An 11,917-nucleotide genomic window follows, 5' to 3' on the forward strand; every position below is an offset into this window, starting at 1 on the left:
AAGTGCAAAGCTGGTTTTCATGCCACTTCTGCACTCCTTCATTTTCAAGACGCTCAATACTGGTTCTATACCACTTCAGTTTTTTGTTGTTAAGAACTGCAACATTTTTCATTTTTGGAACACTTTTCTAAGATTCTTCAGTTTTCAGAAGTGAAGTTCTGGACCAATTTTAAGTTTCTTCATTCTGAAAAAGTTCACTCATTCAGAAATTTCTTCATTTCTAAGAAGTGCAGTTCTGGACCATGATAAGTTTTTATTTTTAAGAAGTGCAATTCTGGACCACTTTTAATACTCTTCAGTTTTAAGAAGTGGCATTCTAAACCACTTCAAAGTTCCTTCATTGTTAAGAAGTGCAATTCTTGGCCAATCGCACCACTTCATTTTAAAGAGATGCAATTCTGGTTCAAATAGCACGTCAGTTTCTTTATTTTTAAGAAATGCCATTCTTGACCACTTCTAAATTTCTTTATATTTAAGAACAAAAGTAAATGCAAATAATAATGATTATTCGTTTGTTAGGAAGCAAATAAGATTTACAAGGCTTTTCCGGAATTGTTTTTTTTATAAATATTTCCTTTGTATATTGTTACACTTATATTTATTTTTGTTATATTATTCACTATCTTTTATATAATTTTTACTTTTATTTTCATAATCTTCATTTCTCATGAAATTTTAACATTGGATGGGATTTTTTCACATTTTGCTTTTCATCATGAATTAATCATCTCTGTTTATTATCTTTATTAATCATATCTTCATTTGGTCAAATATCCATTCTTTTTAATATACATATTCCGATTTCCTTAATTTAAATTGTCGGGAAAACATTAGAAAAAATGCGTTGAAAATAAAAAATGAAAATAATACTGCTTTTCAATAATATGTATTTCGATAATTATAAGCACAACATCTTTAATTAAGCTCCTTAATCCTGAGCACCAGCTGCTGCTGGTAGCCCTGATGGGTAGAAGTTAGGGCCGAAGGGATACCCGAGTCCCTGGTTGTAGGGGAGTGGGAATCTGTTGCTGGAGGTGAGAGGGAGGTCGTGGCCGTAGGTGAGTGGGAATCGATGGCTGTAGGTCAGGGGCAGTCCCAGGTTGTGGATGAGTGGGAACCCATAGGCTAGAAAAAAGGTAAAATAAATAATAGTAAAGCTTTTTGGGTATTTCAGGATCAAAAAATAAACGAAGGTTTATAAAGGAAATGAGAAAAAATAATTTTCTTTTTAACAGGTAATTCTTTGTTTTTTTTTTTAAATTAAATGATTGGTTTGTAAAAAATAAATATTTAAGTGTTCTGAGCATAAACACAGCTAGAGAAAACCCTAGTTGTATAAAAGCTCAGAACACTGAAAAATTTAATCTTTACAAAGCAGTAATTTCAGAAAAAAGCAAAGAATTTACTGGTAAAAAGAAAATAGTGCCAGCATTATGGTACAGTAAGACACAAGAAAATTTCAAAATATATATTAGGCTTAATGACATTAGATTTAAGTCCCCAAGCCACTAAAATCGCTTTTAAGGGATGATGCGAGATTTACAAAGAACAGGGAGAATTTTGCTTTCCACAGCAAGGAACTTACGGTGTGTGTAGGGGACGAGACTTGCCTCAGACATTGCAATGGCTACAGCCGAAACAAATAAGATAGTCTGCAAAGAAAATGAAAAATATCAATCATATGACTGCAATTAAAGATTTCAAATCATCGTCATAATCTGCTCTCTCTTTCTTTCTCTCATATCTATGTCATTTTCATTACAGTAAAAAGTCGGATATATTAAAAAAATAAGGATGTTCAGAGACAAACCACAACCTTCATAACGATCGAGTTAATGAATTAGAGGGTGAGTGATCGAGGGCGCTTCTTCGGAATAACTGACGCCTAAATACTTCGAGGAACCGACATTTATACTTGGAAAGTGACCTTGGAATTGGGGAAGAGTCCTTGACAAAGAATTCGTCAGCACCTGGCCCTTGTAACCGCCCCTCGGTCTTAGTTGTTTTACACTATAGCAAGGGCTCTTTCCCTACTTGAGGTACGGTTTGTGAGGGAACAGGAGGTCCTGGTATCGCCTTCCGGACTCTGCTAAACCAACAGGGACAAAACCGCACCCTTTTAAATGTCGTGGTAACGTCGGTTGATGTGGGTAAGGCACCGGTTTTTATGATTCAAAAATTAAGGCTATGAACAACGATGTTCCTTTTTAACAAATACTGCGCGAATTGAGATGACAGCGGTGATATGATTTACATCATACATGACGCACGCAGGGAGAGAGAGAGAGAGAGAGAGAGAAATTGATTGAAGTCAGTAAAGAACAAAATTCAATTTAGAAGAAACTTTGGTTATTTCATACCAAAATCCCTCCCATTCCACTGCACTGTCTTATTTCAAAACTCTCAAGTCATTTCAAAACTTAAATTTAGTACAGCATTGCTGTTTCTCGGATAGGGTCAGTGAAGCTATAAAGAAAACATACAATAAAGGTAATGTTTCCATAAAGTCAATATGTGCCTTTCAAACAAGCATGGCAATTACAGTCTGGTAAGAATCGAATTCCCTGGAATGCAGCGCTGATGAATAGTTATGGTAACGCCAGCTTTCTTAATCGTTCAGTCACTCAGTGTGCATATCCTATCAAAGACTGTTAGCAGTCTTGAGACTGGGATTTCTGTGTTGGCATTAATAATGATAATAATGACAATAACAATAATACTATGGAAGGGTCCCTCTTTGAGGGTAGTGTTACTAAAATCCGTTGCTGTTTCAGCGGCATTTAGCTAGTAGAGAGTCATCTCTATTCTTATTATATTCTTCTCGTCTGCAGTTAGATGGAATAATAATAATAATAAGAGTGAAAATGATGAATTGCAAGCCAACTGCAATATTGTTGGTAGTGATAACGATGATTACGACAACAAAAACACTAACCATAATAATAATAAGAAGAAGAAGAACATAACAATGTTTATTTGCTTATTAGCATTCCCAATAATTAAGAGGTTCTTTAAAGCCTTATAAAGCAAAGCATGCAGGTTGCTCGCATTGTCGAATCTGTGAGTCTTGAAGAAGATTCCAGACCACAGTCGTGATCTGTGAAAATAATTATTTTCTTAGCCTCTTGCGAACTGAGATTCCGAATATGGAGTAGTACAAAATAATTATCTAAATCAATCAAGTGCTCATCTTTGTCCAGTCTTTTGGTGATAATTGCCAAAAATGAGAAAATGAAGCGTCACGTCATGTTACGCAAACCGTCCAGGAACCCACCTAATTATGCACAACTTAACAGGAAAATAAACAGAACCAAGCATTTAGGGATAAAGGCCTTATCAACCTACGTAGGTAATGATTCACATTCCATACAATGTCCTTAAAAAAAAGAGTAATCATGTGGGAGTGGCTCCGTTCTCACGCCCACTCATCACAAGGCTCTGGCGTCTTATAAATACCGATTGTTCCGAGTGCTTCTTCGTCAGTTGTCAGAAGAAGAGCGGCCCTGTTCATTTATACAACAATGAAGGTTACGGTAAGTGGGGTAGATCAGTCGGTAAATGACGGACAAAGTGTTCTGTTCTGGAATGGATATTCGTTTACTTCCATGGAATCAGAGGCAAATATCAACATACCCCCAAGAATTTACTGCTACTACTACTAATACTACGGCTTCTACAACAGTAAAAGTATTGTGGAGAGAAGACGAGTCTTTATGGTGAAAATACCCTTCATCATTATCTTTTCTGAACCCTCCCTCATTTACGTCAAATAAAATAGGATATTTCAAAGGAACCATGGACGATATCAACAAAGAAAATAATCACTTCTAGAGACTGCACGTGAAGTATTTGGATCTGTCTAGTTCAAAAGTTCTACGACCACTGTGATGATAAACTATATGATTATATATCAACGTCCTATATATCTGATTAATTGACCTTATGGGCTAAGAACTCAGAACACCAGGCAACCAGCCCGTTTCTTCATCTGTGATTTATTTCCAAAATTATTCTTTTGTCCAGGTATTCTTGTGCCTGTTGGCTGTGACCCTTGCCTTACCTGCAGCAGAACCTGAGGCAGATCCTCAGCTCCTTCTGCCTCACTCCCTGAATTACTTCAACCCCTTCGTCCACTCCATTAACGCTGGGGATTCGCACCTCTATTCCTACCGTAAGTATAGCAAGGTTAAATGTTGACACATTTGGATTCCTATGACGTAAAGGTACTTCATTGCTTTTCCAAACCTTAAGATTCTTCTGGCTTCATCCAGAAGCTTGGGAGGAAGGCGCTTCAGTCAGACCTGAGTCCTAGGTTTTTGAGCAAAGGTCAGGAAAAGATTGATTCTGTAGGTCAGTGCCCACTGGGGTCACTTGGGAAACACCATGAGAGGCTCCTCAGCCAAAGCGTGGCCCTGTGCTCCGTCTGGAATCCGTAGAGGGTGCCTTGACAATAGTTTTTGTTAGGGTTTGGCAAAGCAGTGGTACCCTTTAACATTTTACATTTCTAGATTCTAAAAGGGCTGATTAGTATTGAATTGTACTCTGATATATTTTGCGGATAATTTTTGTCCCCTCCCATATATATATATATATATATATATATATATATATATATATATATATATATATATATATATATATATATATATATATATATATATATATATATATATATATATATATATATATATATATATATATATATATATATATATATATATATATATATATATATATATATATATATAAATATATATTACACGGTTTTCAATTTTAAATTATGTATTTAATCTCATTTCTCCAGCATATGGACATCACCTCGCGTATGGCCACAGATACCCACTCGCTTATGGTCATGGGTATCCCCTCACTCCCGGGTATGGAGCAGCCTATCCCTTGGGGTACCCTTACTCATACCCAGTTGTTAAGAAAGCCACTACTGAGGAATAGAGACCTGGAATTCTTATGGAATTCACCGACCCGGGTTACTTAAGGAAACAGACTGAAATCACTTGGTCATCTGTGATTAAGCTGAATTTTCTTCTTTTGTATATTTCTGTCTATGAAATACACAAACTCACCAAAATGAAACTATTGATGTGTCTTTTCTGTTCCCCTGGTAGTTGTGACGCCATAAAAATAACATCTAATCAGTTAATCATTTGTGTTTTCTGGCTAAAATGTTGAGTGGGTTGGAATGAAATGCCTGATCATATTTTTTTTTTTTTAAAAATTTTTTTATCCGTTAATTTTTTTTGTCTCCCTTTACATTTGTCGTTTTGTTTAATTTCATACACTATTATAAAGAACACAAGAGTAGATTAACTATGCAGACTGAATGAGAGAAAGAAAAATAACAAATAAAGAATAAATCAAATATATTTTGACCAGAAATCAAATTTAACTAAAAGCTAATAAAGATAAAAACATAAAAGAACTAATAATGGTAATAAATTATTCCGAAAATCTTGTATTTAACTGCTAAAGAAAGGTGTAAGAGAAACCTATACTAAATACAGAATTCCCAAAAGAACTAAGAAATCTATAAAAAGAAAAATCCTTTCTAAAGCTTTGATTTTTTTGTAGTATAAAAAAATATGAAAAGATGAGACTTTTTTAGGCTGCCTCAATCATACCCTTATAGATACAGGCAAGACCTTCAGTTTCCTTAATTACCAAGAAAGGTCTTGCCTGTAATCTTTGGTCAGGTCAGCTGCAAACTGAGAAGTTGCTTTGTTATTAATATCATTCTAAAAAGTGAAAAGAAACTGTGATAGATGGATTAATAGACTTCAGGTAAGACCATTTTCCCCAGGTCTCTCTTCATAAATTAACATTTGTCCTATCCATTTTACTCTCTTATCTTTGTTATGTATCTTTCATAGCTTATTCTTGAATTCTTCATTTCCTCTCCCTTCAACCCGTTCATCCACTCCATCAAAGTATGTTCTGATTTCTATTCTTCATAAAATAAAGCATTAGCATTCTTTCTATTTCAATCAAACCTGGTTTTATCCCAAGGTTCTTTTTCATAAAATAAAAGGATTACGCACAATCTAAAGTTTGTTTGAGTTCTTCCCAAAGTGTGTGGATGTATGTCTTCCATTTTCTAGCTTATGGACATTGCCTTTCCTGTGAGCATAGATGCCCACTGACCTATGGTCATGTGCTTCCCACTTCACCATGGGTATGGATTGGACTATCCTTTGACTTGCCCTTCCTCATACCCGCTATGTTTCAACAGCGGCTGAAAAATTGGTTTTTAGAGAGGACCTTGCCATGAAGTTTTCCATTAGAATCCAGGAATTTTACCCTTAACTTCACCTTCAGAAATTTGTCGCCTTTTCATTGAGTCTTTATCTCTCAGAAGGATTCTTTCCACAGAAGGATTCTTCCCTCCAAAGGATTCCCATCCGGAAGGAGTTTTGCTTAGCATGATTCTTTTCCAATGGAGATTCTTCCTTTAGAAGGATTATTTCCTCAAAAGGATTATTTCTCAAGATTTTTTTTTAGAGTGATTCGTACTCTGGTAGGATTGTTTTTCATGAAGTATTCTGTCTCAAGAAGGATTCTTTTCTTTAATGGTCACAAGTTTTTAAATTTTTTTAACCTTGTCAATCATTTTGCAATATTTTTATCCATATTAGTTTTTAGTTACATTTGATTCCTGGTCAAGTATATTTATTCATTACTTATTTATAACGTTTCCATTCTCTTTCAATTATATTAACCCCATAGGGGGTAAGTGCCGTCAGTGCACCTCATGCGGGGCAATATTAGTTTTTAGTTACATTTGATTTCTGGTTCAATTCTCTTTCTTCTATCTGGCTTTCTATATCAGTTGATTTATTATTTATAAACTTTTACTTCAAATTTCCGTTTCATGAATGACCTTAGTTGCCCCAGTGCATTCAATTCTATAAATAAGCAATTAGTTAATCTACTCCGATGTTCTTGATACTGGTGCAGAAAATATAATGAAACGACCAATGTAAAACGAAATAAAGAAAATAAACGTAGAAGTAACATCAGTTCTGTGAAATATAAAAAAATATCACAGTCAGGTATTTCTCTCTATCCTATTAGTTAGAAAACACAAATGATCGATTGGTTAAGTGCAGTTTTTATGGCGTCAGAACTACTAAGGGAACAGAAAGAACACAACAATAATTTCAATTAATGTTGATGTATTTCACACACACAAATGTACAAAAAGAAGAAAATTTAGCTTAATTACAGATGACCAAGAGATTTTAGTCTTTTTCCAAGAATGCGCCAGTCGATGGATTAGATAACGATTCCAGGTCTCTATTCCTCAGTAGTGGCTTTCTTAACAACTGGGTATGAGTAAGGGTATCCCAGGGGATAGGCTGCTCCATACCCGGCAGTGATGGGATACCCATGCCCATAAGCGAGTGGGTATCTATGGCCATATGCGAGGTGATGCCCATATGCTGGAAAAATTAGATGTATGTTATTTAAATTATGCATTATATATATAGTATATATATATATATATATATATATATATATATATATATATATATATATATATATATATATATATATATATATATATATATATATATATATATATATGACAGAGAAAAAGTATCTGCTAAATACATCAAATTAATGCTAATTAACCTTTTAGATTCTAATAGTATAAAATGTTGAAGTACAGCTTTGCTTTTCCAACCCCAAATCAAAATCATTTTTAAGGCGTCCTCAGGGGATTCCGAAGCCGGTCCTATGGTCATGTTTCTGTTAAGGAGCCCTCATGTTGTCCTTCCCAGGGTACCCCAGTCCCACAGAATCAGTCTTTTCCCGGCCTTTGCTCAGGGACCTAGGACTTGAGTCTGGCTGAAGCGATTTCTTCCGGAGCTTCTGCCTGAAGTACCTTTAGGTCATATAAATCCGAATGGGTTAACTTTAACCTTGCTATACTTACGGTAGGAATAGAGGTGTGAGTCCCCAGCGTTAATGGAGTGGACGAAGGGGTTGAAGTAGTTCAGGGAGTGAGGCAGAAGGAGCTGAGGATCTGCCTCAGGTTCTGGTGCAGGCAAGGCAACGGCCACAGCCAACAGGCACAGGAATACCTGTAGAGGAATCATTATGAAATTATCATTTAATTTTTCATAAATTTCTTATGAAAATCAAGTTTTCGAGAAGGATTATGCTAAAAAAATTTTATTTTAGACAGTAGATTTTTGCTACTGATAAGGAGTTTATAAAGGAGGAAAGATAAAACGATGCTTTATCCTTTTATCTCCAATACATAAGTTGTTGCATTATCACTTTGCCAAATGTCTCGGCTTTACGATTTTTCATGTAATCCGTTAATTCTGAAATGCAATGGACACTATTTTATGGTTTTGGCCGTAATTTCATAGTAACATCAACAATTCAAGTAAAGTATTTTCAGACAATTTCTAAAGATTATCAGCGCTATTATAGCATATCGATTTACATGACTGATACCTCTGCATTAATTTTGCGTAAAAGATAAAGATCAGGCAATATTTAATTTCATTAATATATATGGGTGTAAATAGATAGATTTCAGTTTTATCTGTGTAGTTTCATGAGAACAATGATTTCCTTTCCTAACTTGTTTCTATAAAGCTTCTTGTTCAGCAATGCGATATTACGACAATGAGCAGTCACCTTAAATAATAATTATACTAGTAGTAGTAGTACCTACTACTACTACTACTACTACTACTGGTGGTAGTAGTAGTAGTAGTAATATCCCTTAAGTGGATTCCATTCTTACCATAGAGCGCATGATGAATGTATGTGTGGATTGGGTCCCTCTTGAGGTAACTGACACCCGAATTCTCAGGACATCCAATATTTATACGGAAATTAGGACCTTGGAATAGAGGGAGGGGTGACCACGCCTCTCGCCCGTAATTGGTCCTGATTTGTTGGACAAAGACGTAGGGCTTGGCCATGGGCTGGCTTCCTCTACACCATGGGTATGGATTGGTCTAACCTTTGGCTTACTCTTCCATATACCCCGAAGAATAGGTTTTTGGAGTGGACCTTGCCATGAGGTCATCCCTCAGAATTCAGGAATGTTACACTTGGCCTCACCTTCAGGAATTTCTTGCCTTATTCATTGAGTTTTTTTCTGAGAAGAATTCCTTCCACAGAAGGATTCTTCCCTCCAAAGGATTCCCACCCAGAGAGATTTTTTCGTAGCAGGATTCTTTCCCTTAGAAGGATTCTTTTCACAAAAGGGTACCTGCCTCCAAAGAGTTCCCACCAAGAAGGATTTTTTTTTTTTGCATAGCAGGATTCCTTCCTTGAGAAGGATTCTTTCCATAAAAGGATTCCTCTCTCCAAAGATTTCCCACTCTGAAGGATTTTTTGCCTAGAGGGATTCCTTTCTTCAGAAGGGGTCTTTCCATAGAAGGATTCGTCCCTCAAAAGTATTCCCATCTAGGAGGGTTTTTTGTTTATCCGGATTGCTATTTTCAGAAGGATTCTTTCCACAGAAGGATTTTTCCCTCAAATGGTTTCCACCTAGAAGGATTTCCTTTCCTCAGAAGGATTCTTTCCACAGAAGGATCCTTCCCTCCATTGTTTTCCCATTCAGAAGGATTTTTGCTGAGCAGAATTATTTTCTAATGGAGATTCTTACATTAGAAGGATTATTTCCTCAGTAGGATTCTTTCCCAAGAAGATTGCTGTCTCATGAAGGATTTTGTCACAGGAAGGATTCTTTCCCCTGAGGGATTTTTGCAAGATCTTTTTACCCTACAAGATTGGTCAAGAATCTAGTTCCTTACGTAAGTACTTACTGCAAATGCACTGGTCTTCACGATTTTAAAAACGCGTTTTTTTTATTCTGTCAAATCATGTAACAGTTTATGTTATTATTCTCAGATATATCGAAAGTAAATTCAATGAGCAATACTGTTTTGATATCCAAAATAGATTTCCAAGTAAAATCATTGGAAGCTTTGAAATATCTGCTGATTCATGCACATGATAAAAGAGGTTTGACTTAACTTTATCTCTGCAAATGCTAAGTAAAAACTCTGCAACAATTCGTTTTTACTCAGCCTCTGTTACGTAATGCATCAGTTTATAAGTAGACAACTCATCTTAGAATGTGAAGAAATGCCGTTATTCCTCGATAATTTCGCTATTTCATGAGGTAATTTTCCAAGGTAATAAAGTATGAAAAGTCCCTTTTAATTAAATTCTATATTTTATTATTATCCAAGACCTTATTATTCAAGAAAAAATTCAAGATGGAACCTGACAGTTCATTTCGAAAACCGTCTTAATTTGTTGATTGCGGGACCATTAACTGTAATTTATTGTAAGAAAATTATTTAAATTGTTTTCATATACTGTACAGTCAGCTGCCTCTAGACTCCACATCACGATGACTGACATCTTTTGGGAATTTAAAACTCAAATGAATGAACGACGAGTGAAATAACTCTTCCACAGTGAAATGATTTTCTCTGAATCTTTCACACCATTTGAGGAAAACAACTCTTAGAAGTGGATATTTAATGGTGTTTTAGCGGACAGTGATACCACAGGGTGAAAGTTCGTGTCCTCCCTCAGACGAAGAAAGACCACTTCCCCTGTGGCACAGGGGCGTTGGGTTTGTAGTCTCCCTGTGATTTGATAAGGCGTATAAAAGGAAGGCACCAAGGTCATCAAGGTTGGCTTTCATGCAAGTCTTGCCCATGGATGAAATTGGATGGTCAAGACTTGTACTGAAAAAATAATTTTAAAGAATCTTTTTTTAAATAAATTTCTGAAAAGTGAGACCATCCTTAACGGTTTGGTGCGAGCAGCTGTACAGGAAAGAAAGTGAATAATTCAAGATTAAATTATGAAAGAGAAATAACAAGGAAAAACGAGTGAGATAAATGACAAAGTGAGACGGATTAGGCAAATAACAAATAAACTATGAGGTCAGACAAGAGGAAAGTTTTCTTTCGCTTGTTAGAGGGTTATGATTGACGAGATAAAACGTCAATTAACAGTTTACCTGACCGAAGAATACCGGTAAAACCTTTTTTGGCAATTACAGAAGCCGAAGGTCTTGTAGGTATTTATAAAGGTATGACTGAGACAGCCCAAAAGTGTCTCGTCTTTAATATGTTTTTGAAAACCATAAAAAAAAAACATCAAAACTTTAGATATGATTTTCTTCGAGTTTTTACATTTATAATTTTTTTACAGTTTAACATCTTTTACAAGTTCTTGCATTTTTCTGTGGAAGTTATAATTTCTTTTGATATATTTTTTATCCTTATCGGTTTTTGCATTTTTTATCTTAGTTTATTCCTTATTTGTCACTATTCCATTCTCTCATACTTTATCTGTAGTTCATTTACCACGGTTTTTATTCATACTGGTGTATGAAATACCGATATCATAGGGAAATAAAAAAATATACATACAGATAACAAAATAGTTCTTTAAAAATATAAAATATTAATAAGATCAGGTATTTCATTCCATCTTTATCAGATTTTTAGCCAGAAAACACAAATGATCGATTGTTTAAGTTCAAGATTTATGGCGTCACAACTACCAGGGGAAAAGAAATGACGCAGCAATAGTTTCATTTGAGTGGGTTTATGTATTTCATAAAAAAAATATACAAAAAGACGGAAATACAGCGTAATTACAGATGACCTAATGAATTCAGTCTTTTTCCAAGAGTGGTCCGGTCGGCGGATTCCATAACGATTCCAGGTCTCTATTCCTCAGTAGTGGCTGTCTTAACAACTGGGTATGAGTAAGGGTATCCCAAGGGATAGGCTGCTCCATAGCCGGCAGTGATGGGATACCCATGACCATAAGCGAGTGGGTATCTATGGCCATATGCGAGGTGATGCCCATATGCTGGAAAAATTGGATTAAATATATTATTTAA

At 35.4% G+C, this 11,917-nt stretch overlaps 2 protein-coding genes across 2 annotated transcripts; one reads left to right on the forward strand and one right to left on the reverse strand.

Annotated features, from left to right (window-relative positions):
* Positions 1–3,494: 3,494 nt before the first annotated feature.
* LOC136834751 (uncharacterized) lies at positions 3,495–5,088 on the forward strand. Its single transcript, XM_067097354.1, has 3 exons — positions 3,495–3,533; positions 4,024–4,171; positions 4,805–5,088. The coding sequence occupies exons 1-3, from the start codon at positions 3,522–3,524 to the stop codon at positions 4,948–4,950; spliced, it is 306 nt and encodes a 101-aa protein (XP_066953455.1). The 5' UTR covers positions 3,495–3,521; the 3' UTR covers positions 4,951–5,088.
* A 2,088-nt stretch (positions 5,089–7,176) lies between these two features.
* Positions 7,177–8,815, reverse strand: LOC136834512 (uncharacterized). Its single transcript, XM_067097105.1, has 3 exons — positions 8,777–8,815; positions 7,952–8,099; positions 7,177–7,454 (listed from the first exon to the last, which is right to left on the reverse strand). The coding sequence occupies exons 1-3, from the start codon at positions 8,786–8,788 to the stop codon at positions 7,309–7,311; spliced, it is 306 nt and encodes a 101-aa protein (XP_066953206.1). The 5' UTR covers positions 8,789–8,815; the 3' UTR covers positions 7,177–7,308.
* Positions 8,816–11,917: the final 3,102 nt, after the last annotated feature.

Source organism: Macrobrachium rosenbergii, chromosome 54, assembly GCF_040412425.1.
Source record: "Macrobrachium rosenbergii isolate ZJJX-2024 chromosome 54, ASM4041242v1, whole genome shotgun sequence".
In the NCBI taxonomy this organism is placed as follows: Eukaryota; Metazoa; Arthropoda; class Malacostraca; order Decapoda; family Palaemonidae; genus Macrobrachium; species Macrobrachium rosenbergii.

Bases quoted from the DNA above. Each gene is read 5' to 3' on its own strand.
- LOC136834751 (XM_067097354.1), top strand. The intron at 4,172-4,804 runs GTAAGTATAGCA...TCATTTCTCCAG, and splicing joins TTCGCACCTCTATTCCTACC to CATATGGACATCACCTCGCG.
- LOC136834512 (XM_067097105.1), bottom strand. The intron at 7,455-7,951 runs GTAAGTATAGCA...TAATTTTTCCAG, and splicing joins CTCACACCTCTATTCCTACC to CATATGGGCATCACCTCGCA.